Source organism: Acipenser ruthenus, chromosome 1 (assembly GCF_902713425.1).
Source record: "Acipenser ruthenus chromosome 1, fAciRut3.2 maternal haplotype, whole genome shotgun sequence".
NCBI lineage: Eukaryota > Metazoa > Chordata > Actinopteri > Acipenseriformes > Acipenseridae > Acipenser > Acipenser ruthenus.
The window spans coordinates 20491292-20518634 of NC_081189.1; the positions used below are offsets into that span (position 1 = coordinate 20491292).

Consider the following 27343-nt stretch of genomic DNA (forward strand, 5'->3'; position numbering starts at 1 on the left):
AAACTAAAGACCTTCCTGTTTAATACAGTGTACTGCTTAATATTGTATTACTGCAGTAATAATAATAATTTACAGTATATTCTTTAACAAACTTGACAATTCATTTTCATGAAGAAAGAAAAGAAAAATCAAGACAAACATATTTAATGGGCAAAATGATTGATAGTTACCCAAATCCAAAAGTTTGACTAATGTTTTCAAGAGTAGGTTTGTTTACAAAAGAGAATGCACGTATACAGATTAGTGAGTGATTTTTAGTTAAAATATACTATTAATTGATGTTTTAACTGTACTGGGTACAGTTTTATTTTGTTGTCCTACCACACCTTTCTTTGATAATAAAATCCACCAATTAATTTTTTTTACAGAGCTGCACATGGGTCTGGGAGAGGGATATTTTATGCTTATTCTAAGTCTTATTTTTAAAAGCAAATATCTATACACAGCATGAACTTTCCAAAATCATTTAAAAAACAGCCAAAGAGCTCTGTTATATCCCACTTTTCTCTGCACAAAATATTGTTGGAGTCTCTTTTATTTAACTGATATTCTTCTATATTCTGAAGAGCAGGTGTTGCAATAAATGTATGGCTTCTTGGACATTTCAGATGCAGTTCTTGGCACATCCATTGTTTCGTATATTATCCATTTATACTGCACTTTTTCAGTTTCCATAGGTTTCAACAAATGAATACAAGGACAAAGCCAATTTGTAACAAAATTGGTATTGTTGCTAGAAAAAAAAAAAAAAAAAAAAAACAGTCCATGAAGGAATTGTTGATAACATTTCCATAGTAAATACCTAGATTAACAGTATGGAAATTGATGTGTTTATCTTAATAATTTATTTTAAATTATTTCAAAAACAAGAATTATTTGACAGCAACTGCTTAATCTATAAATAAATAGACAAATGAATGAATAAATAAACTTATCTGAAAGTTGTTATAAAAGTTGAATTACTTTATTTTCAATTAACTGAGGTCGACTGCTCCTCAAGGTTTTGATTGCCTGAAATACATCAACCAGCCCTTCTTGCTTAATCTGTTCATGTATGATACTGGCAGCACAGAACAGACCACTCCTAGATGCCCCGTCCCTGGAAGCAGAGTTGTGTTACAGTTGATTTATTATTACTTAAGGCTTTTGGTGTGTATTAGACACGTATATGTACTGTGTTGGCTGCATTAACATCCTCTGCTTGTGAATTGGCTCAGAAATTAAACACTATAATGATACATACAATCCAACTACTGACTTCTGTAATTTTGGTCTAATGGGTACAAGGCATAAGGTATCATAATTGTGGCCCAAGTAGACTGCTTATACGGTATCATGCATAACATTATTTTGCTTCTTTTTTCTTTATTAACCTTACCAACATGTGACTAGGACAGTGCCATCATCTGGTTTCTGTTGCAAGCTCTGCACTTCTGTAAGCATCTTAATAATGGTGTCTGATCGTGGGAGACACTGGTGCATTAGCCAGTCCTTTAACTGTATGAGGTTAATCAGATGCACAGGAGTCTCCTGTTTGTGGTGAACACAAAGAAAACAAAAGTACTAGTACTCAGGAAGTGCTATTAAACGTAAAAAAGTGTTATTGTTTTTTATTTGACTTTATAATTGTGCGGTATGCTCTATGCAGAGAATGACACACCCTTAAAGGTGATTGATTTCTCAGATTTCTCATTTATAATCATGATTGGACGCTTTACAAGTTCAGGGTGATTTAATCATCACCAGGCATTTCTAGAGAAACCCGTTTTACAAACCCAGCATTCAATCTAACCTTCATAAACTAGGAAACCTTTGTTTAAATAAAAATGTATCCATGTTTCTCTAAATTACCTTCTAGCTTGTTGGCAAAAAATGACAGTTTTAAACACTTTATGAAAACATGTATGGTTTATTATGCTTAAACATCTGAATCACTGGCTTTGAAAAATAGAAACTAATGACAGAAATCCATGTAATTCTACCTTTTTTTGTTTCCTGAGTTTCAGGCTTGTGACTGTATATCCTACAGACTGCTTTGTTAAGACCTTTTGGACATTGAACAGACCATAACTGCATTCTCCAGATTCAGGCCAAAATGCTGGATAAGTCTATAAGAGCAAAAAAGAAAGATTCACACCTACAGTAATAACATATAGTAGTATATGCAGTATATTGTACTGTGTAATATATAAAAATATGTACAATATACCACAGGCATTATAAACATTCACAGTACATACAATTTAATAATAGAAGCACCATACTGTACCTCATCTAGGTCTTGGATTTCATTCATTATGATCAATGTTGTGCAACTATAATCATATACCAATGCCCAAAAATCTGCAAGTGTTTCCTTTAAAGGTAAATGTGTGATTACAAAACCATATTGCTTATTGTAGCGCTGTGAAACATAAAATAAAAAATAAAAACATGTTGGTTGAAAAATGCTCAATTCTTTTTTTACATTTCTTTAGTATAGCCAAACATACAGCACAACAAAGACAGAAAAATATATTTATCTTCAAATAAAAGGCTTTTCAGTAATATAGACTGCTTCTACTGTATTATGTTGTTCTATGACAATTACAGGAGAATCTCACAGGCAATAACATTTGTCTACATTTTCATAATATACCCTTACATCAGCAAAGACTGCATTGATATAACTGGCAGATCCATTTTCATTTGTCAAGGACATGAGATGTGTTATTACATCATCTGCTGTAAAGAAAGAAAGAAAGAAAGATGAATATAAGATGAATATAGTGTTACAACAAAAGCATGCTGGAAATTTTACACCAAAAACTTTTGAAAAGACTAATTGAACCATATTTTTTCAAAGCGTTTTCTTCCAGTCTTTAATTAATTATTTTTTGAAAGGGGAAAACAAACCATGTTAATGTTATAACATGAGAAACAACCCCTTTGCGAGTGCTGAGAGAACTTGGATTATATAACTTTGCTGTTTGGTTCTAGTTTTGTAAAATTAACAGGCGTTTTATCTCTTTAAAAAAATAGGAGTTAATTAAAGACTAGAGTAAATGCTTTGACAATACAGTCCCTCATGAATAAATGCAGGGAAGTGAGATGGACAAGCGTATCAGTGTTCTGAAGGCTTCAGTGCACAATGCCTCATTTATGGGCTTCAGAACACTGGGCTGTGCTAATATGCTTTGCCACCGAACCTCATCACAATCAGACTTTTCAGAATAATTTTTTCAACAATGGAAACAACCATAGAACATCATACACATAATAGGATTTTAAAACAGTTAAGAGATTAAATATTATAGAAGTGTTGATGGTACAAAATATTCCTTTTAGTTCTGTGATGGAGCTACATAAATTCCTGTCACCTACCGGGCAGTATCTCTGAGTTTCTGTTCTTGTGTTTGTTGAGTTGTTTGTGAGCATTCCTACATGGACGGAACATGTATAAATCTGAAAACTTCTGAAGAGTCTAAACAGAACACAAAAAATAATTATATTAAAGTAAATGGAGCATTGTTCAAATATGAGGCCTAAAAGAGACCATAAGTATGTAGGACTTATTTGTGTGTGTGTGTGTGGGTGTGTGTGGGTGTGTGTGGGTGTGTGGGTGTATTTTGAAATTAAACATTTCTGGGTTTATTTTTAGAAAGGCTTTATGCAGACGGACAGAAATCAGTGTTTAATAGGAATTACTATGGTTCAAAAAGGCAATAGTAAGCGTACTGCACTTTTTTTAGAAATAAATTGTGAATAGCGGGTTGCAGGTAATATGGCAACAATGTATGTAACTGAAAAGGGTGAAATCAGCAAATTGGAAATGCATTGACCAATAGAATGAAAACTTTGGCCTCTGATTCTCCCTCGGATACCCAATCCATGGTGTTGGTTGATTAGGCGGGAGATGCTGAAAATAAAACTCGTAGCTAAGACCATTTATGTGGCGGTGGAAACCAATTAGGAAACAAGTAACTGGATCATTTAAATACTGGGAGGAGGGGATCACAGCCTAGCCCAACATTGCAAACTTACACAGGCATCACCAATGTATTAATTATACGCTTTTCAGCTTTTTGATTAAGAAAGGTGGCCGTCAGAATATGTTGTAGGGGCTGGCTCAATTTGGAGCACTCATTGTCATGTTTACCTCAAACTCCGTTGTGTACCTATCCTTTCCAGTTGCAGGATCAATCCATTCCATCCCTTTCATTTTATCATATAGGTCTTGAACTTCAACAGAAGTGTCTCCGCAAATAAGGAATTCTACCAGTGAATCATATAAAAATATGTATTGCTCCTGAAAGAAAGCACAGGCAATGTTTTACTATGTTATAGTTTGTTATATGATTTTTATTATTCAAATTTTAATCCTAAAAGCTCAAGAAGCACTTTGTTAGAAGTCAATACAAGCACTCCAAGTTTGTTACTGGCTGTCTCAACATCACCTATGTCTTGAGAGGTAGCAGGCAGGATGTTATAACTAAAATAAGTTGTACAAAGCTGTATAAGCTTGTGAAATGATTTCTTCATCAGTGAAGAGCAACACTGCTCCTTATAAATAAGGCTTGAGTCTTGTTCCAAGGTCAGCATTTGTCAATGCCAGACTCAACTACTTGCTAAAGAAAAAGTGATACTGCAGTACATATAATCATTATAAATGATAACATCTAACAAACTAGGGCATGTTACTTACCACTGTCTGGACCATATTTACTCGTTTCTCTCTCAGTTTTTTCACACATTGCATCACATCCACTTTCCCTTCTTCCTCTGCCCTTTTTAAGAGACAGTCCAAGGCTATAAAAGTGCCAGTGCGACCAATTCCTGCACTATATAAAATAAACCGATTTGTTCGTCAATGCTTGTAATCATTCTTCAAATATCTACAGTATCTATCTATCTGAGTGTCACTTACTGTAGATATGAAACAATATGTAAAAATAAGCTCCAATTAAATAATAAAAAAAGACATGCACATAATTATAGTCATTATAGTCTAAAACAAGGGCAGTATATTTTGTACATGGTGTAGACTTCTAAAGTTATTCAGAAGTAAGTGAAAATCAGCAGGAAGGCACAGAATGGACAGCTCCATTTTCCCTCATCTCCACAAAGGAGCATCTTGGCAGGTAACACCATGAGAGATGATGACAGCCTGGCCATGTGGAGGGACTGAAGAATGCCCTCTTGGACAACGGATAAAACCTGAACTGAGACGAGAAGGGTCAGCCTCATACTAATCAGTGCATTCTTTACGTTTCAATCCCTGCTACAGTCTGTCTGTAGCAGACACAATTATTCAAAGAACTAAGCTACTTATGGTACTTTTAATTCAAGTTTTGTTTGAGCTTGCCCTATTACAGTTCTGTACGTGCAGTCACTGAAACAGCCGTGTACCTGTCTGTTTCTCCTCTGTACTGGTAATATTCTCTTACCTGCAATGCACAACAATAGGCCCACTGCCAGGTATGTTACATTCATTGACCCTTTTCAAAAGAGATCTCAGTCCAGTCAATTTTTTAGGCACCCCATGATCAGGCCAGGAAATGTAGTGAAACTGTGTTACTGTCCTTTCCATGGAAGAATCCTCCTAATGGAAAGAATATGTTTTGTACTGATTTCAACCACTGATAAGGTTGAATGAGGTTTTTTTTTTATTTTAAATAAATGATCACTTTGTGTTTGAACAAGTTACTAAGCAGCACTAAACAGCAACAGCAAAAGAGAATGACAGTGAACATGTTGCAATAAGCTTAATTTTCTATATAACATTTACTTTGTATAAAGTGTGTGTTTGCATTTTAAAACACATTGTTACAATTATATATTGTCTACAATATAATATGATTAATATGAATTGTTCGAATAAAGTAGCATGAACCTTAAACTCTGAGTAATGTCTATTCCTTGTTTGATGTGTTACTGTTTAATCTTAATGATCTCATAATAATGTTATGATGGTGGTAGAATAACATCTGATGAATGTTACATTACTGTTTATCATATTTTTAGCTGTATAAGTGTGACATATCAATTTGAACATAAAACATATCGAGATGGAATAAATTACAAAGAATAAGTACCATATTAATAAAACCCAACAAACACATGTTATAATATATTAAACAGGTTAAATATTAAGAACATGTAGATATAATAGAATATCCTTTTAAGATGAGGCATGCAGCACTTGAAGAAACATCCTCTGTATTTCCAGACTGTGAAGTGGGCTTATTTTAAACTATTGCAAAGTCAAGGGCAGCCAAACATACTGCCCGAGGAGTTTCTATAACACTGAAAATCTAAAATTACTTTCTTAAATATTTCATGAGATAAAAGATGCTGATGAAGAGGCGACAGCAAAGGCAGATTTACAAAATCATATGTGACATTGTATCTGTCTCCCACATATGCTGTTTTGGATACTCATTGGAACCAGTACCAAATTATTTGACAAAAATACAAATGTATACATCTTACCTTTTTCACTCTGAATGTTCGGATAACAACTTCCGACGTTCTTTTTACACTTGATAGAGTGACAGTGAAATCACTGTACTGTTGTGACTGCTCGGGCCAGTACTTTACACATTTAGCCTGCAATATTGAAAAATAAATAAATAAATAAACAATCAGCTATTAAGTTGTATTGTGTTCAGATTTTTTTTCCACCAGAATTTTTCAGAACAACACAGTACAGTAATACATGAGTGTTACTTTTCTTGATGCCAATGACGGCAATGAAACTAGGCATGCTCATTACATTAGAAAACTGAAAACAATTCCACTACAGTGACAAGGGTGGTTAGATAGAGTATATGGGAAAATTGTTCAGTTCTTACTTTTCATATTTAGTCCAGTAGCATTCTGTATGACCGGGTCAGGTCAAAGATGGGTTATAGATGACGTGTGAAGATCTCTATTCTTTTGTGATGTTTTTTTTTTTCCATTTAGTGCCGAATTATTTTATCCCTGATTTTCGCCCTTATTTACAATGTCCAGCTATTTATTTTTTCCCCTCAACCGCAGCAATTCCCCACATGCCTCAGGAGAACTGAAGGTTCAGTGGGCGTTCTCAAATCCCATTACCAGGCCAGTTTCCTTTTTTACAACCAGGAACTCGAGAGCTACCGGGCTCTGGAGGACAAAGGCCAGCCCTGCAGGTGTCCGCCTGAACTCACTAGGTGCCTGGCCAGTAGGGTCCGCTGTAGTCTGATGAGGAGAAACAGTCCATGATGGTTTTGCCTCTCTAACCTGCAGGAGCGCCAATGCGATGCTCCCTCCAGAATCCCCAGTGAAGACCAGCCACTTCACACAGCCAGAACCCTGCAAACCTGCGCTCCTCTGACTCTATCACTCACCCTGCATACCATGTGAGCCACTCGCAGACCCCCCTCTTGGGAGTCTTAGGTATGACAGGGTGACCCTATGTACTGTAGGCCGGCTGATAGTGATGCATTGGTGGGCAATGTATTGGCTGGCACACTATTGGTTTCAGTTTATAGGCTAGAATGTAAGTGGTGGGAGGGCTCCTGTCGATATATAGTATAGGCAAGAACATAGTCTCAGCTGAAATTAGTTAGAGCCACTGGGCTGTTTTAGGACAACCGATACTGCAAGCTGTACGAGAGCATGGGTTGTGTTGGATATTGTCACTTCTTGGTGCATTGTTGAGACCCATTTGAGTGCCTGCGACCAACCAAGAAGTGACACTATCCAGCACAACCCATGCCCTGAAGTGCCTTATTGCTTTTATAAAACAGATTTAAAAGCGTTTTATAAAAAAGAAAGGAGAAATCTATATAGTTTCTAAAGATTTATTAACATTTTGAGGTCTAATCTTCCACAATAGAAAATAGTCCCTAGGAACTAAAAATAATATTCAAGTAAAACATTTTGATTATTTTTCAGTAAAAGCAATATATATATTTTTTAATAACTTTAATTTAAAGACTTTAAATAACTATAAAAACTTTGCTTAGATGTGTTTCAGTTCATTTTTCTGACTTTAAATAACTATATATAAAAAAAACCTTGCTTAGTTGTATATCTGTGAGGTGCCTGCCTATATTCTATGTGAATATTCTATGTGTCATTGTTGTTGGGTACTGTAAAACAAGAAAATTTCACGAGCAAAAAAAATCCTGTTTTACAGTAATTCACTCCCATTGGCGTGTATACCAAACAGCGCAAGAGTTAAGGTGCTTTGTTGGGATGAAGATTATTAATTATTAAGTAATTAAAGTCAAATTGTATTTTTTTTCCATAAAGCCAGTCATTTAAGCATTTAACAGACCAATTGGTTTATTTTGTGGTATTAATTTCATTTCGAGTTTTTTTCTAGCACGTGAATATTACATTTGTTGTACCTGCAGAGAGTGAGTGCGCGGTAGTAAAGGAGGAGAGACAGTGAAGAAAGACAAGAAGAGCCGGATGGTTAAGACATCGCGTGTAGTAATGTAAATACTGTCAAAAATATAAAAATATCCACAGTTAAAAATTAATGAAGAGTCAGTTTCACAAAACCACGGCAGATACCTACTAGAAGGAGGACAATAAAACGGAATATCTGACACCTGGATCCGACCGAAGATACAGAAAATGACTGGTATGTATTACAAATAAAATACCAAAACAGCTTCTTGTTTGAAATAGCAAACTGGTTCGTAGTGCAAATTAATATAAACTGGAACATATGACAATCCATCGGCCATTATCAGACTTTCTTTTTAACTTTTATTAAGTTTTAACAAGAAATGTAGTTTTTTTACCTTTTCCTGCTCAATTAGGTTTGTAAGCATCACAATGACTGCTGATTTCTCTTGCCAAATCATCCTCCAAAACTCATCTACAGTTGATGCCAGAGGGCCTTCAGAGTTAAATGAATAAATATTTCATACAGAAAAATACAGATGTTTTCATAAACAGTATGCCACAGTTTTTATAGTTTGTCAAGACATGTAAACCATATCGCTTGAAACATTAATGTTAATCTTTTATAAGGGCCAGGCAAACATCAGAAATGCTTCCACTTTTCCATCTGTCCCTTGACAAATCAATTTATTATGGCAATGGAACTCCTGACATGTATTCTGCAATATTTAAAAGCAGCAGCATTATTGCAAATCAGTTGATTGTAAAAGCTTGGTTGACAGGCTCTTACATATTTAAGACTTCAAAAATTACTCAGATACTGATATATTTTAAAATATAAAATAGCTAATGTAACATGACGTATCCATCGCATACCTTGTGTAGCTATGTAGCAATTTGTTTTTTTGTATCCCTGTAAAATTAAAATAAAAATCGTTACTGTAAACCAATGTTAATTTATATTGAAGTAATGTATTCATCCAAAATGTGTACTTACATCCAGATAGCTGGCATTGATATAATCAGAATCCTCTTTATTGCTGGTTGCTTGTAGGACAACACGAGATTGATCATCTAAAAGCAGACATAGAAATACATTACTGCACATAATCACTGGCGATGCATTAATATTTATTTCTAATGTATATTTTCAATAATGACCTGCCATGATTAAACATATTTCTCAGTGGACCCATGACAGGTCCCTGACTGTGTTAGAACAGAAGGGATGGTCAATGGTACTTACAAGGTGTGATATTTATATATCGATTCTTCCCTTTGTTGTGTGGCTGAGTTGCAACTGTATTTGGATGTATCAAATCACGTGGAATACTCTGACATCATGAGAAATAAAGCAATTAGATTCACAATCAAACAAACTGTGACGCCTCTATGGTTTTCAATATACAGTGAAACTGATTTAGCATTGTTTAGCTAAAAATAGTATATTTATATGCAATAGTATCTAAATACATGCAATGCATTTGAACACTAAAGCCATAAAATTGCATCATTCACCAAAACTTTATTAAACTAATAAAGTGAGCATTCACATTTACCTGGATTCATAATACTTGTTGAAATTAATGGTGCAAATCAAAGCATAATAAAGTATGCTTCTTGTATTTCTATTTATGAATTGTATATTCATATTCTGTTTTAAGTTCTACCAATACCAAGACTTATTCTGCATTGGTACTGTATAATATTTTTTAATAGTATCTGTGAAACAGGCAGTTTTTAACAATGCTTATTGGAATAAGATCTTTCTTACGCTATATTCTTTGGCGAGACCCACACTTTCTTCATCGTCTTCATTCTCATACTCCAGTTTCTTTTTTCTGATCACATATGTTAATAAATCCTTCACTTGAATTTCTGTATCCACATTCCCTGCAACATGTTATGATAGAATGTAATGTGAAATGTAATGTGTCGTGGTTACTTCATGTTTACCTTTGTACTACTCTTTTATCATCCTGTACAGCGAATCAGGTTTGTTAATGAGATCTAAAAAAATACATTGAGCAATAGCAAGCCCTGGACCAAAGGAGAAGTGAATAAGATTTGTTTTCCTCTAAACGTGTTAAAAACATAGACATTGCGCAACAGTTTATAACTAACTGAAACACAGAGGAACACAAAAGCTTTTCAAATAAGTCAGTCATTTATTAAGGAGTTAATTTTTTCACTATAAAGATCTAACAAGTAGCAGCAGAAAGTCTTTAAGTTTATTTTTATATGCCAAGCCTCCGAGGCAGGGAGGCGAGCTTCGTCTGCTCCCCAGAGGAAGATGCAGTTGCTGAGGTGGTGACGAAGAGGAATTAAAGGTAAAAAGTGCAAAAAAAACAAATAAGGGCTTGACCGGGGTTTAAATAACAAGGCTAATTAAAGCACACCATGGTTAGGCTAAGGAATGCCATGGATTACCTTTATTTATCAGTGAAATACTTTCCATCTCCTCAGTGTTGCGTTGACATTTTCTGGATAATCTCCTATAAACGATTGAAACAGTGTACAATGTTTTCTGAAATCTTGTGCTATTTCTTCTCTCACCAGGTATGGTACCAAACTGTTTAGGCTGATGAAAATTAACAGGCAGACATCCTCTCGTGTCATGAAACTTACACAGCAAGCAACTTTGAAAACAAATGTTTTTTTTAAACAACATTTGGAGAATTAAGTTATCACATTTTTTAAATGTACTGTATTAAGACACCAAAACAAGTTAAATAAAATGTACATGTTTACATACCTGATTGTGTGGATGTACATGCATTTCGTCAGATTTTGTTTAACATACCTGTAACCTATTGCCATTGCAAGTATAATAACCAGAATCCCCAGTGATGAGCCAGAGGCTACCCACGCTGCATTGCTTTCTTTAACAATCCTTGGGGATACTGAACAGCACAAAAAATACGTCACCAAGAAGACAGAAAGAGAGACAAACTTTAAATAAAATGAAAAAAGTATACAAGTAAAGCATACATTTAGACAATGGAAAGCTCAAGCAACTAGAATAATACTGTATATTAATGTAAAAAAAAAAAAAACAGTCATGGATAATTTGTGGTTGTTGTGGTGAAGAGGAGACACCAGGATTTTTTTTTGCTTTATATAGGCCAGACATATACTGCATGTGTATTATCACTAAATACGATGATGTGACCTATACTACAGTATGATGGCAGTATAGTGCTTGACGGACTGTAAACTTCCTGTCTTCTTTTACTAATTTCTTAATTGTAAATATCTCAGAATTGTCAGTGTCTTGTGAATCTCTATTGAAAAGACTATTAATGTATTACAGTGCCTTAATCCAATCGTGATACTCACCACTAAATGAATCATATTCACTGCAGGAGTACTTTGTGACCTTAAATATATTTAAAGAAAAATAGTTTACTTTCAGCAGCTTTGAAATGGGATATGCAAAACACATAATATTGTGGCCAACATAATTTCCCCTTCAGATTTTATTGTTCACCTATACTGTTATTCTAAGTTTTTAATTAGCTCTTGCTGCCTGCTAGTGAGATTGCAAATGTATATACTATAATAAAATGTCTGGAAGAACAGAATCCCAATTTTACAACACAAAATAAATATGAAGAATGAGATCAAAGCTAGGGGAGATTGCACTGTAAAAATAATATGGTAAACTATGTCTAATGTTTAAATTATATGGTTAATATACAGTATATATATATATATATATATATATATATATATATATATATATATATATATATATATATATACATTTGTAGTCAAAAGTTTACATATCCCAATGGAAATTTATTGAAAACAAAGAATTTTAGGAAAAATCTTTTGTAGCAAAAGTTTTGCTTTTGTGGATGAGGAAGAAAAGTTACAAGAAATTGATGTCTACAATTATTTATTTCAGCAATTTCTTTTGCAAAAATCCTTATATATATATATATATATATATATATATATATATATATATATATATATATATATATATATATATGCTGTTACCTTATTCCAAGTGCTGACGATCCGAATAATAGCTGTATAATGTGCTTCAGGCAACAGTGGAGCATTGTAATAGCCTTGGTACATGTTGCCATCTCCTATTGTAAACGCACTTCCAAGAGCACTGCCTGGAATCTCAGCAGTAATGTACAAGTCATTACTTGCAGCGGAGTTGAATGCTGGTATTTCACTTCTTTGGCACATGTCTGATAGACTTCTTTTACTTGGTAATTTTTTTTTCAGTTTCTTTATTATAATTTGATATGCACTGCAAATAAATTATAAAGCAAAGAAGAATATTAAGTTATTACTTAACCGGATGTTTCCTACCACACAGTGAAAAATGTTGACAGTCCAGTTTGTTTGCATTCCCTACCACTAATTTTAGCAATAGCACACCATCAAGATACCTTAATTGAAGCAATGAGTTCAAGATTATATACAAGTTATCTGGTATAAACAGTAAAGATATTAATTAATTTGATCAAGGTATCAAGCCCCTCCAACAACAGTATCATGGTATCAAATAAGAGCCTGTTATCTCCTACACTATTACAATCATAGCCCATCATATTACAGGTAATAATTATGTTTCTTTCATAGAAATAAATTAAGAATATTGCCAGAATTTACCAGTAGGGGGTGAATGGGCACTGCTGAGATCTGAATCCTAAAACCAAGTCTCAACTGTCAAACAGTCAAAAATGCAATTCATGTACCAGCGTGTTGATTTCACAAGACTTTCTAAAGTAAACATCAAATCCAAGAAACCTATCCCTTCCCAGACTAGAATACTGCTCTCACTGTATCCCCAGCCATCTCCACCTCTGTCAGGAATCAGGAATCAGCAGCATAATAATATCATTGGTATGACAGACACCATTCACCACGAACAGCTAAGGCTGTTCTGTAATTATAATGAGGCTGTCAGCACACGTCAGTAGAGATACTGGGTCCTCCCCACTACACACTATCATTAGATATTGAACGCAACATCAATCATTTATGAATTGTTATATCTGGATGCTTTTTGCAGTTACAGTGCAGTAGTAAAGCATTCTAGATAAAAAATGCTTTTGGGAAAGAAAAGAACAAAAGATAGAGGCTTTACTTACCTGATTGGTCCATTGACTTCCGCAACAAGTTTCAGTGGAAGAACAGCAGTTGCATCAGTGATGTTATAAACCAACATTCCACTCACTTCAGGAGGCTCGGGTTCTTTACAGTGGAGATACAAATATTAACCCAGTACTAATAACCCTTTTCAAAACCCAGAAATATCTGGTGTGATGGCATGGAAAACATTATACCGAGAATACATCACATCATCATGCTGCAGGTGCAACTGCAGTAACACTTAGAGATTAGTGTTTATTTTAGAGATTCAAGACAGTTACTCATTATGCATGTGTAATAAATTGGATCTAGATTAAACATTGGCTAAATATTAAATGGTAATATTGGACAGCATCTTATTTATCTTGGAGCAACAGTGGTATGAAAACATATTCATACAATATATATAATAGCTTTGTAAGTTCTCTTTATCTTACCACTTATATCTGTTTCAAATGTTATATTTGAAGATTTTCCTAAACCGGCAGATGTGCGTCCAGAAAGCAGCACAGTGTAATTGGTTCCTTTTTTCATCTTATTTAGTTGGTATTCTGTACAAGGTGAACTGATGTTGATTATATATTGTTCAGCAAAGCTTGCATTATAACTTCTTTTGCCTATACATGTCAACTTTAAAAGAATACAAAAAAAGGTTAGACAAAATGGATACACTTTAAAATACAGGTACATTAACTACTCTGTACCGTACTTACAAAACTATGAGATGCTCAAGAAAATAACTTTGTTAACTTCCTTCCTTGCAATCCCATGTTCTGTCCTTGCACTCACTTCGCTCGAGACGTGTGACTGCCCAACTGTTCTGATTCCTATGACATCTAAACGTTATTTTATTACTTTGACAGATACATATGCAGTATAAAGAGCAGTACATAAACAGCATGTAGTTACACTGTAGTTACCCTTTAAGAATCCTTACAACATGCACTTGACTATGATTGTTAGGATGGAACTCCATACGTTCACAATCTATTTAACAATACCACTTTCACACACAAATGCCGCTACTGAGCCGTCTCAGAGATGTTAAAAAAATTTAAAATAACCATTCACCCAGCACGGAATTGCACAATCTATGCTGGTATAATACCATCATAACCCTTTCACACAGCCAAAGGGATCCTGTGAGTACAACTTTCAAACCTGTCAGTCAACAGATCGTTTTCATGGCAACGGAAACAAAACAAAACAAAACAAAAAAATAAATAAGCAGAATAACATGGGTAGCTGCTTTAAAAAAAAGGAATGTGATAAGTTTTCAGAATGAAACGTGACACACTGTCAAAGTAAAAACATTACAAAGTTAGTACTGGGTGTGACCTCCCTGAGCATTAACACAATCCTGGCAGCGTTGATGCATAGACCTGATCAGCCTCTGGATAGACTGCTGTGGGATGTTCCGCCACTCTTCCTGTGCAGCTGCAGCCAGCTGGCGAAGGCTGGCTGGTTGCGTTTGTCTTCTGTGGATGGCACTGGCAATTTGGTCCCACAGATGTTCTACTGGACTCAGGTCAGGAGAAAAAGCTGGGCACGTCAAGACCTCCACATTGTTTTCTTGAAGTCGTGCAATTGTAATCGCTGTTCTTGCGTAAATTAAAATCATGTCTTTTTGAATGGCTATTTACACAGATTCTTAATCAACTCATTTTGATAATTTTAACTCAACTCAAATACCAAACACTGAGCACCTGGCGTTTTTATGAAATGACATGGCTCAGTATTGTGTGATCACAAGGAACAATACTACTCAAAAAATCAACAAACCTGTCTGCTCACAATTTTAAATGTAAATAACATAATTTCACTGGGCGCCTATGAGGGTTTGAGAGTAAAGAAAGGCTTGAGGGGCAGCAAGCTTGAAGCGAGTGCTTGAGTTAGACATAGGACAGGCTGGGCAGATCCCTGTACTCAAAGGACCGGGTCAGGCAGCATCCTCTGGCTGCTGAGTGGCTTGAGATGAGTAAGGGCCAGGACAAGACATACAAACAAGACACTATGAACTCTCACCGAGGAGGATGAGAGACAGAACACACTTAAAAGATGAAGCTCTCAAATCCAGGGCAGCATCTTCTGGCTGCTGGGCAACAAGGAGAATGAGACATAGAGAACAAAAAGACAGATCCCGTCACTACTCAGGCAGCATCCTCAGGCAGCAATGGCTGGCAGATGGGTGGCGTGGAGAGTTAGTTAAAAGTGCCTCGGGTCCGTATAGGAGAGACGAAGGAAGAGAACCCCTCCCCCTGATATTTGTATAAATCCTGATTACCCATAATTCTATAGTTACTGCTTTCTCTCACCTTAACTCGAAAGCTACTTGTGTATATATATATATATATATATATATATATATATATATATATATATATATATATATCCTGTTGTGTCTGTTGCTCGCTTTGAGTTTCCTCTGCATTCTCGAGAAGTCCCCTGATCACATTAACTGGATTTGAGCAGGGTCTGTGCCCCCAAATTCTACTGCACAGTTCAAAGTGCTGCATCTGTTTAGTAGCTGCCGCTATTGTAAAGTTAACAATTCCTTAACTTCTTCCGATATCCAATTACTATCTCGTTCTTGATCAGCCATTGTATTTGAAGAAAATGAAAGTGTGTAACACCGACAACAAAAATACCCAACACATCCGGTATACAGTCACGTGGGATTATTATTTTATCCAGGGTGACTTACAATTGTTACAAGATATCACATTATTTTTACATACATACATTATTTTTTACATACAATTACCCATTTATACAGTTGGATTTTTACTGGAGCAATCTAGGTAAAAGTACTTTGCTCAAGGGTACAGCAGCAGTGTCCCCCACCTGGGATTGAACCCACAACCCTCCGGGCAAGAGTCCAGAGCCCTAACCACTACTCCACACTGCTGCCCTAAATGTTGACTTTCAATCCACACCCACTATAGCGCCTCAGTGGCGGTATAGCTTTTCACACAGGCAGTTATGACTGCTCAGTGCCGTCTCAGAACCACCTTGCGAGGTGGTTCAGACACGGCATTAAATATAACGGTTCTGTGGCGGTATAGGCAATTCACACAGACCTATAAGCCGCTTCAGTGGCGGTTCTGAAACGTCATAACTCCTCTGTGTGAAAGCACCTTAATTGTTAATGATAATGAGTGTTAACTTGATGTGTATATATTTTGTTGCTGTTAATATTTTGCAATGAATTCCTAAAATTAATTTAAATATTTAAGACACTACACTCTTTGGATTATTAGAATACATATACTGTACTTGTTATTAATTTAAGTTTGTATAAATGGTTTAGTCTTATAGATAGACATTAACTATTGAATATTTGGTAAACTATATAGTCCCCACTATGTAGCTCCTTACCCACACTGAGATGTGGTCAGGACCTTTTATGCTTACTAGTTTATTTTTTAGCACAGTTGCATGCTGTTTAGCTGTCGATTCTGTGTCAAGTTGTTTTGTAGGCTTCTTTTCCAATGTATTTCCTCTAATTTTATTTTTGACATATTACAGTCAAGTTATAATGGTAGTTTATGAATCTATATGTAATTTATGTTATAGTTGTAAGATATATTTTGGATATTACAGCAGTAGCAATAATTTAAAATGGTTCATTACAATTTCAATGGATTTTGATAATGGATCATTTGTTCGCGTTGAAAGCAATCTCATGTTCACGGTATTCATAGCCCAGTAAAAATAATATCCTATTTAGGGAAACAAAACTGTGACATTGCCTTCCTGGAAGAGATGCATTTGACTGAGGAAGAATCTCTTAAACTTAAATGCAGATGGGTGGGCCATGTCATTGCATCCTGTTACAGTTCTAAATCTAGGGGAGTTGCTATCCTTATCAATAAAATATTAAGATATACATTAGTGGATACTGTCAAAGATGAGGAGGGACGCTTGATAGCAATTAAAATTGTTATTGATAACACAACCTTTTAGTTAGTATTTATGCACCCAACATAAATAATAATTCATTTTTTGCAAACCTTTCAAAAAACATTTATAACTTGGGGGCAGCACCGGTAATCATAATAAATACCATTAACGCAAATATTGACAGTTTGTACTTAAAAAATAGAACATGAACCACCGACGAGATTGGTCTCATAGATTGCTGAAGAACTTTCAACTCATCTGCAAGGGAATATACTTTTTATTCTTGTCCTCACCAGTCATACTCAAGAATTGTATGTGTCTTTTCTATAAAATACTGCACAATTTTTAGAAACAGTTGTTAAAAAAAATACCTCATATCCAAGAATGCGTCCATGGCAGTTTGATATATTCCATTTTATCTTTGGATTATTGTTATCTTTTGATAAACAGGGGGGTTCTGGACCTGTAATGAAATGAAAACTCATTGGCAACAATCCTATTAAAATAAAATCATTTTGACAAGGAGCCAGGTATAAAGCAATACTTTTTACAATAGTTCATTATCTTTTCGAATTTCAAACTGCAAAACATCACGTTAACAATAAAACTACAGAAATGACAACATTCGTCACCCCAGGACTGTAAGGGTATCTGTAAACTCACATTTGATGACTCATAGATAAGCACTGTAGTTGACCATTGTCCTCTATCAGCCTTCACACAATGATAATTAGGTACTGTATTAACAGTACATAAGCAGTCAGGGTATTTATTTTTGAAGGAAATGGCTGCTTACCCGTCTCACTTGTGTTTACTGATATGGTCTTCCGGATTTCTTTTTGATAACCATCACCATAGTGAAACATCTCATTAAATGTAATTGCGTAGAGGGAAAATGGCATCAAGGACCCATAAATGAATTCTTTTGTTGCATTGTTTTTTACATGGCTCATAGTTTCTTCCGTTTTATCGCACTCTACTCCATAGTTGCGTTTTAGTTGACATTTGACTGTTACCATGTAACGATATGAACGACTATATATGGAATTCCAGGATACTTTAATTGTATCATGTGTGATGGTTATATTATGTGTCATTATCATGGGTTTCTCTGAAAGAAACATTAAAATTAAAATATAACATTTTGGAAGTTAACAGTATACTGTTGCATCATACAGTTTACCAAAGTACTACCAGAAACTGACAACAGGCAACCAGGGTTCGGGACTGAGTGGGACCTGTTTAATCCTCCATACACCTTAATCCTGATTTGAAGTAGCAACCCTGCTGTTCAGGACCGGGCCTGGCTGTTTGCATCTACTCTTGGTGCAGACTATTTTCAATCTTAACCATAAAGACTAGTGATTGCTGACCTGCGGCTGCCCTCAATCTAACTATCAATTGCTACACTGTTTTAAAGTTGATTTTGAAAGCACTAGTACACTTCCTGAAGAGTATTTATCCTTGTGTCAATGAAGCTGGGTTGATTTATCTGGTTTACCTTTTAAAAAAAGCAGCATTTCATTATAGTCATTCACTTTTCATCCATTATCAAACTCTGTTAACAGTAGTAGATTTCTGCTAACACCATTATTTACAGTATAATACACAAGGCATACATCTACCTACCTCTCCACAGTCAGACAATTCTTCACTTCATTATTAATTATTTTAGTTTTTATAATCATGAAGATGCAATAGTTGTATAGGGAATAACGAACATATACTGTAATACATATATTAAAGGCTATGTAAGGACCTTTTAATTTTATTGTGTTACATGTTCCCATGTGTTGCTACAACTGTTTACTGTGGACCTCTCAGAACTACATTTCCCATCATCCTCCTGCTCACATATGTAACTGAGATGGATTTACTAGTGGATTTAAAAAAGTGGTCAAAATGTTAAAAAAAAATACAACACAACAATATACACACCTTACGTAAACAGTTGTAGCTACACATGGGAACATGTAACAAAATTAAAAGGTCCTTATGTACCCTTTAAGGACTCACAGGTTTTATTGAGCAGAATGTAGAAAACATTGAATATGTAATACTGGTACCTCCTGGCACAGTATTTTCACTTACCACAACTGACTGCAAATTGCTCCCCTGGGTCATAGCTGATTTTGAATGCATTAATGACGTTGCCTGACGTTTATTGTTGCTAATGACGTTGACTTATTTGAATTATTCTTTGAAAACACACACAACAGACTAATGTAAGTGTAATCTATCCCTCCAATCCATAATCAAACTCTGTCTGCAAACTGTCTTTCTATTAACACCATCATTGCTCACAGTACAATACACAAGGCCTTCGTCCACCTACCTCTGCACTTGAAATCAGTCTTTTTCTTGTTCCATTTCACATTTTTACAAGTCATTGTGTCCTTTGTTTTACCATTAGAGAGTTCATATCCACTGTCACAGGTTATAGTCAATGTTTCATTAACTGAGTAATATTGTTGGTCAGGTTGCACCCTGCTGTTTGGGTTTTTTGGCCTGGAACACGATGCTGCATTAAAAATAATAATAATTATATATATATATATATATATATATATATATATATATATATATATATATATATATATATATATATATGCAGTGTGACCCACAGAATATCTAAAAATAATATAATAAAGAATAAGAAAAGACAAATGGTCATAATCTGTTAAAATGTAACACATGCTTTTTATATTCATTGTGGCATCTGCTTCCCTTACAAAAGTTTGCCACAGAAATGTTACACAGTACACCTGAAGTTTACATTTCCCATGCAGTTACCTATCTGTGCTTTACCAATGCTTTTACTTTGCTTTACTGTACTTTGCCATGCTTTTACCACAGAGTATTGTTTAGTTAGGGTGTTGTTTTTAGGTACAGGGTTGTGTTTAAACAACAGTTTTGTGTCTGGGATGTTTTCTCTGCTCTGATGTTGGATGCCAGTATTGTTCATATTAAAAGTCTGAGTTATGTGCTGAAACTGCGGGCAATGAAGTTTAAAACACAAATAAACACAAATACAAATTGAAAAACACAAATGCAAAAAACTGAAAACACAAAAAATAAAAGCCTGAAACACAAAAACAAAAGCAGAAAACGCAAATACAAAAACAGAAAACACAAATACAAAAATCTCACAACACAACGGAAGCAATTTCACAACGGAAATACATCACAATGGGGGCCGCTCCTTCAGATACCCCAGCACAGTCTCCATCTGTTTCTGAAGTTGATGCTGTTTAGAAAACCTAAGTTCAGTCTTTAGTAACTACCAGTATCTTTAGTTACGATACCAATTATAACATTGACAGAAATATACCACCACAGCCAACTAAGTTACTAAAGTCTCAACTTGCTCTTTCTAAACAGCTCTAACCAGCCCATCCAGGATTCCACGATTCCGCAATCGTGGAAAAAAATCACAGAATTTGCTCTCTCCCGCAGAATTTTCAATTTTTTGCAAAAAAATGAAAACTCAAACATTTGCTTCCTACTATCACTGTACATGTCACTAGAGTGCATACACACTATTTGTGTAGTGAGAAGTGTGGCAGGGTTTCAGTGTAAACTTTAGTTCAGCCATGGAGAGAGTCTTAAGGCCATCAGTGAGCTCTGGAAACAAATCTAAATACAACGGCAAAAGATAGGACACAAATGCAAAATGCAAGTCCAGTATTTCCAATGACTCACCGTCATAGCTTCTGTTAAAACAGCAGAAGACCGTGAAACGACCATGGATAGACAAACAGTGACTACTGAAGAACGGAATAAGGTAAGGTTATTATTATTATTATTATTATTATTATTATTATTATTATTATTATTATTATTATTATTATTATTTTACAAAAGGAGATTTGTTCTATTACTCCTATGTGAAAGGTCAGTGAAAAACAATTGGGACCTTGCTTGTACTCCCTATGTTGCAGGTCCTGAAAGATGTCATTCTAAGGCCCTATTCACACGGGACTAAACATCACCAGATTTTCAGTTTGCTCTGGAATTTTTACTGACATCAGGGAAAATTTAGTCCCGTGCGAATCGTCCATTTCATTTTACCCCAGATAATTTTTCCAGCGGTCCACCACTTGTTTTACAGGGCTGCAAGACCTCCTGTAAAATTTCAAACTCACTCATTGTGAGTATTTTTAGTCATGTGCGAATCGACCATGTCAGTGTTATGTTAGAATTAATATCAGTATTTCCGGGTTATTCGCCTCAACGCTTTAAAAATGGATGCTTTCAGCGACGCATTCGAAAGCTTTTCTGGGTGTGAATCAGCAAGAGAACAAACATTTGTTTGACAAGCAATTCAGAAAAGAAGACAAATTAAGACACGATCGTATCAGTCTCTACTGATGCTGCGAAGTGCTTCAATCTTCACCGTACTCGGTAGGTTTTGCAATTTCTTTTTATTTTCAGTGTCATTATTTTTTTCATAATCTTGTTTGTTTAGGGAAAATGAAAGAAAAAATAGATTTCAAATGGAGTTGACTGTGCACAGAAAACTAAAGGTTATGTTATTATTATTATTTATTCTTTTATTTTTTGGTGTTGTCAGTATTGCCTCTGCCCGTTGGCTTTCGGCCTCCATTTTTGCATTGTTTTACATCCGGTTAACTGTTCACAGATCACGTGCAAAAGCGCCTCTTCTCGCGACAATTTAGCATTTAATTAAATTTTGTTTTAATTAAATGCAAATTAAACTTTTCTAGTCCACGTCTGGGAGGTTACAGGACCTCGTCCGCTTTTGACCAACTCTGAGGACACCCCGTTTTTAGTCCTGTGCGAATAGTACTTAATTATATATGGAAATACACACTTTTTTTGTACATGGTGTAGTAACATGAATGCTCAAAAAGGAAGGGGGCAGCGAACTATATTAGATATTATCCAGTTACTTGGGATGACAACATTTTTGTGAAAATCCTCTTCTGTTTTTAAATCGTTACTTTGTTTTGTGGTTTGTGATGGTAGCACTTTCACATTGTGGCCTTGGTCAAAGAAACAAAAAAGCTAGTTTATCAGCCAATCAGTGTCGCCTGTCACTGTTTCCAAGGGCTTGTCACAGCTTCCAAACTATTTCTATGTGCTGTGCTGTCTTGATGTGGATACGTTTTAAAATTACAACATTTTGGTGAAAAACAAGTGTTTCTAAAATACCCTGTTACATTTGTACAAAAATGCTCCAAGTCTAGTTCACATTTGTTAAACAGTGCATTTGTACCATTGCTAATTTGAATCCCAGTGCACCACTACAATCTTATTCTGCTAGGCAATTGTTATTGTTACTTATGTGATTAAATATAGTCATATGTTTTGGCCATAACAATATTTAATTTATTTTTTAAGAATTGTTATGTTTTATGTATATATTAAAAAATGGCATCCAATATTTATTATTATCTGTTTATTTAGCAGACGCCTTTATCCACGGCGACTTACAGAGACCAGGGTGTGTGAACTATGCATCAGCTGCAGAATCACTTACAATTACGTCTCACCCGAAAGACAGAGCACAAGCAGGTTAAGTGACTTGCTGAGGCTCACACAATGAGTTAGTGGCTGAGGGGGGATTTGAACCGGGGATCTCTTAGTTACAAGCCCTTTTATTTAACCACTGGACCACACAGCCTCCTGTGTGGGCCAGTGGTTAAAAAAGTGAACTCTCTTTGCTTTATTGTATGTGTGTGTATCGATTTCCATAAAATACGGCAAACATGTTTGTGCTGTTTTTTTTAGTAATGCGATTTAATAATAATAATAATAATAATAATAATAATAATAATAATAATAATAATAATAATAATAATAATAATAATGAATTTAACTAACTGTGACTTTTTCTTATTTATTTATACTCATTAACACTGTTTTTCACAGAATTTGACAGAAAACACTTCTACCGCGGATTTCCGTAGTGACTATCTAACCTCCAGAAACAGGTGGAGACTGTGCTGGGGTATCTGGTGCAGTGGCCTCAATCATGATACATTTCCATTGTGAAATGACTTCCGTTGTGTTGTGGGCTTTTTATATTGTGGGGGTTTTTTGTGTTTCCTGCTTTTTTGCTTTTGTGTTTTCTGCTTTTGTTTTTTTGTGTTTTCAGTTTTTTGCATTTGTTTTTTGATTTGTATTTGTGTTTTTTAATTTGTGTTTTGCACTTCAGGGCCATCGGATGAAACCACTATATTCAGGCATAATTAAACTTTACATGTAAAATGTTGTTCCTGATGTATTGTACTAGCAAGTCAATATTGAAACCTAAAAATACAATTCTGTGAAATACAGGTAAATACAGTGCCCAATACAAGACCACTTACAAATTGTTTTAGGATTATAAATAGACTAAATGATTAAAGATTTTCTTTCATGAACATAATTTAGGAAACTATCAGCAGTCTGTGCCAATCATACTTACTCTTCATTAATTGTATTTGTATAATCACCAACAGTCTAGAAGAGGTGAACATCAAAACTTTACTTCATCCATTTAAACAGAATAACTGCTAATTACTACATTGACTACAATTATATTAACTCGATTGGCAGAAGAAAATCAATGTGTCTAACAATGGTTTAGTCTTAACTTTTAACAAGAGTCTACATCTAATACAACTCCCTGTTTCCCTCAGTTTAAAAATCTCCACAGGGTATAAATGGCAGAAATATTAGTAGAAAACAGAACATTCTTACCACTACTGTCTCTTGGTTTAGCTGCTCCATTGTTTCCATTGAATTCAGCTGCTGTATATGCAAGAATAGCAAATGATACCAGGCTGGCAGCATGAAGCTGCCCTGTAGTCAAGATGAACATTTTCTTACTCTTTGCTAAAAAGAAGCTACATGTATTATTTAAGCAGCACCACAAGAAACGTTATCACTTTCTGTGGTTTTAATCTTACGTATATATATGTTAAACAGCTTCCTGTAAAAATGTGTTTCAGCAAAAACAATATGATTGGAAGCTACTGCAGAAAACCACTGGGTGTTGGGTACTGAGCAGGAGAAAGATTGGTTTTGGTTTATTTGAACTATGAAATAATAGTGCCCGTCAATGAAGCTGAAAGCAATGGGGCTAACGAAAGTCATTGTCAACTTCCACACGGTAGAGCCTTCATTGAGAGGACACTGTCCTTTTTAGAGACTATGCCAGATACTTGATTGCAGCAGTATTATTAAAAGTCCCATTTCTCGGTTTGTTGTTGTTGAAAGATACTGAGCACCAGTCGAGTTGACAGGCTGTGTCAGTTGTGGGTACAGGACTGGTTGCTTTTGTTGGTGCAAAGTATTGAATGGCTGATTTGGTGGATAATGAAATACATTTAGACCAATTGTATCTTTGTTTCGTATTTGCTGTCCAATAAACGTGAATTGAAGCTTTCAATATGGCAAGACAAAATGAAAAAAGCCAGTATTTTAAGTTTGATTCAAGTCTGATAGAAGCCTGCTAGAGCTGGAAACTGATTGGCTGATGGTACTGCATTTTTTTCCAATGTATGATATAGAATGTAGGGCATTCTTAATGGAAGGCTATCTGTGGATTTTAATTAGATTAGTGCAGAATGAAGCGGGAAACAAAACAAACTGCAGCAGTGTTTGATAACCAATGGTTAAGTTCTGGGAAGTGTTTTCATTACAATCAATTAAGCCTATAAATATACTGCTGAAAAGAAGACATCCTCCTTGATTCTTGCACTTCTTATTTCTTAATTTAGGTAGGAAACCCGATCAAAATCAGTAGGAAGCATACACATTTGCTGTGCTTTTAACACAGTTGAATGATAAGTGTTCTGTCCTCAGTGCACGTGACACTGTACGACTATACAGAGAGCTAAACACTGTTCCAACAACTGACATGAAGACAGGATGAACTCTGGTGTATTTATTGAAACCGTAACAATTTGTATTATGGGTTGATGGTAATGATGTGAAACTAAAAGTAAATGAAGAGAAATACAATATTCCTTAAGTCTTGAATATCTAAGAATACACCAGTTTAAACGTACACAGACAATGCACAGTTAGTGTACCTTTCTCAACTAGGACATAAAGAATGTACTAATTTACATCTGACATCATAAAACTAGCATTTACTTATTGTGGCAAAGTGCCCCGCCCCTGTGTGCATTTGTGTGTTCTGTGTATGTATGTATGCGTGCGTATGTTAATGTTGGTGTATAGATTGGTACACGGGATATAAACGGGTCTGTGTTTCACGTATATTTAAAAAGTGTAGATTTGTATGTAGGCACGAGGAGGGCACAAATCACTTCACGTGCTGGTTAAATGTAATATGTGAGCACGGGGTTGCACAGAATTAATTCACGTGCTGGGATTCAAGTGAATAATTAATTAGTAATTGAATCTTTTATTTTCTGTGCTGTTTTATTAAATGCTGAGCGAAACCATTCGCTCAGCTCCACCAAAACCCCAAGTCTCTGTCTGTTTACTCCCTTCTTCTGGTCTGACGCCACCCACTCCGGCCGTCTTTGTGACACGTGGTGTCATCGTGGGATAATAGCGCCTCCAAGCGTCAGACCAGGAGAGGGGGTTTTGTGAAAAAAAAAAAAAAAAAAAAATAGTAAAGCGAGGATGGGAAGAAAGAGCTGCAGGAAGCAGCAGAAGCAGCAGCAGCAACAACAACAGCTGCAGCCCTCATCCTGCATGCCGGGCTGGGAGGAGGACAGCCACAACGGGGCAGTAGCCACCCCTCTACCCCCACTGCCACCGGGTTCCCCACCGTCCCGGGAAATATGGGACTGGCTGGTGCACCCCGAGGGGAACTTCGCCAGTGACCTCCCCATGGTTATTCACGCACTGCAGATGCGAGATGGGAAACGATGGGAGGACTGGGAGCAACAGCACAACCCGGCATCCGTTCGTGACCTCACCATTGTGGTGCTGGGTTACCTAGCTGCAGACATGGGAGGGATGCCTTCCAGTGAGCAAGAGGGAGAGGAGCAGTCGCTGCCCTCTCCAGTACCTGAGCGGGAGGAGCCTGAGCGTCCACAGCCCGAGTGGGAGGAGCCTGAGCGTCCACAGCCCGAGTGGGAGGAGCCTGAGCGTCCACAGCCCGAGTGGGAGGAGCCTGAGCGTCCACAGCCCGAGTGGGAGGAGCCTGAGCGTCCACAGCCCGAGTGGGAGGAGCCTGAGCGTCCTACGCCTGAGTGGGAGGAGCCTGAGCGTCCTACGCCTGAGTGGGAGGAACCCGAACGTCCTACGCCTGAGTGGGAGGAACCCGAACGTCCTACGCCTGAGTGGGGGGAACCCGAGTGTCCATAGCCCAAAAGGGAGGAGTCGGGGCGTCCACAGCCCAAAAGGGAGGAGGTCGAGGATGATGGCTGGGAGGTTTTTTTAAAGAACCTCGCAGCAGAGTTATGCCCTGGCTGTGGGGCTTATGGGCACACGTTAGCCATATGTCCCACCCAGTATGAAGAGGAGGAACCAGCGCCCAGACGGGGGGACCGCGAGCGTCCAGCGCCCAGACGGGGGGACCGCGAGCGTCCAGCGCCCAGACGGGGGGACCGCGGGAATCCGAAGCCTGAGAGGCAGCTGTTCCCACCTTCACCAGCAGAGCAAGAATGCCTGCTGGTTTCCCCATCACAACCAGCAGAGGTAGAATGCCTGCTGGTTTCCCCAGCACAACCAGCAGAGGAAGAATGCCTGCTGGTTTCCCCAGCCCAACCAGCAGAGGAAGAATGCCTGCTGGTTTCCCCAGCACAACCAGCAGAGGAAGAATGCCTGTTGGTTTCCCCAGCACAACCAGCAGAGGAAGAATGCCTGCTGGTTTCCCCAGCACAACCAGCAGAGGAAGAATGCCTGCTGGTTTCCCCTTCAGAAGCAGAGCCGCACCAGTCCGCTGCAAGAGAGGCAGAGCAGCACCAGTCCCCTGAAAAAGGGGGAGACTACACGCTGCTCCCACCTCCATCGGCAGGAGACTACA

The 27343-nt window shown here is 36.6% G+C and overlaps 1 protein-coding gene across 7 annotated transcripts; it reads right to left on the bottom strand.

Annotated features, from left to right (window-relative positions):
- Window positions 1-530: 530 nt before the first annotated feature.
- On the bottom strand, window positions 531-24212 carry LOC117400818 (receptor-type tyrosine-protein phosphatase kappa-like). 7 transcript variants are annotated; one of them, XM_059021076.1, is made up of 27 exons: window positions 24094-24212; window positions 21088-21152; window positions 19721-19906; window positions 18182-18496; window positions 17757-17848; window positions 13920-14112; window positions 13482-13584; window positions 12370-12634; window positions 11704-11743; window positions 11168-11267; window positions 10795-10859; window positions 10139-10257; window positions 9611-9698; window positions 9362-9438; window positions 9241-9277; window positions 8763-8860; window positions 6472-6588; window positions 5427-5581; window positions 4685-4820; window positions 4139-4288; window positions 3364-3463; window positions 2645-2724; window positions 2270-2356; window positions 1983-2108; window positions 1379-1530; window positions 964-1099; window positions 531-733 (listed from the first exon to the last, which is right to left on the bottom strand). In XM_059021076.1, the coding sequence occupies exons 3-27, from the start codon at window positions 19773-19775 to the stop codon at window positions 665-667; spliced, it is 2955 nt and encodes a 984-aa protein (XP_058877059.1). In that variant the 5' UTR covers window positions 19776-19906; window positions 21088-21152; window positions 24094-24212; the 3' UTR covers window positions 531-664. The 7 variants fall into 7 exon arrangements, with proteins under 7 accessions (XP_058877059.1, XP_058877039.1, XP_058877052.1 ...); XM_059021056.1 differs by having other exon boundaries at window positions 2270-2404; XM_059021069.1 differs by lacking the exon at window positions 21088-21152 and having other exon boundaries at window positions 2270-2404.
- Window positions 24213-27343: the final 3131 nt, after the last annotated feature.

Coding starts and splice junctions, on each gene's coding strand:
- LOC117400818 (XM_059021069.1), bottom strand. CDS start 19,775: ATGACTTGTAAAAATGTGAAATGGAACAAGAAAAAGACTGATTTCAAG. Junction 2,405..2,644: donor TCAATGCAGTCTTTGCTGAT/GTAAGGGTATAT, acceptor TATGTTTCACAG/CGCTACAATAAGCAATATGG. Junction 734..963: donor CTCAGTTAATTGAAAATAAA/GTAATTCAACTT, acceptor TTTTTTTTCTAG/CAACAATACCAATTTTGTTA.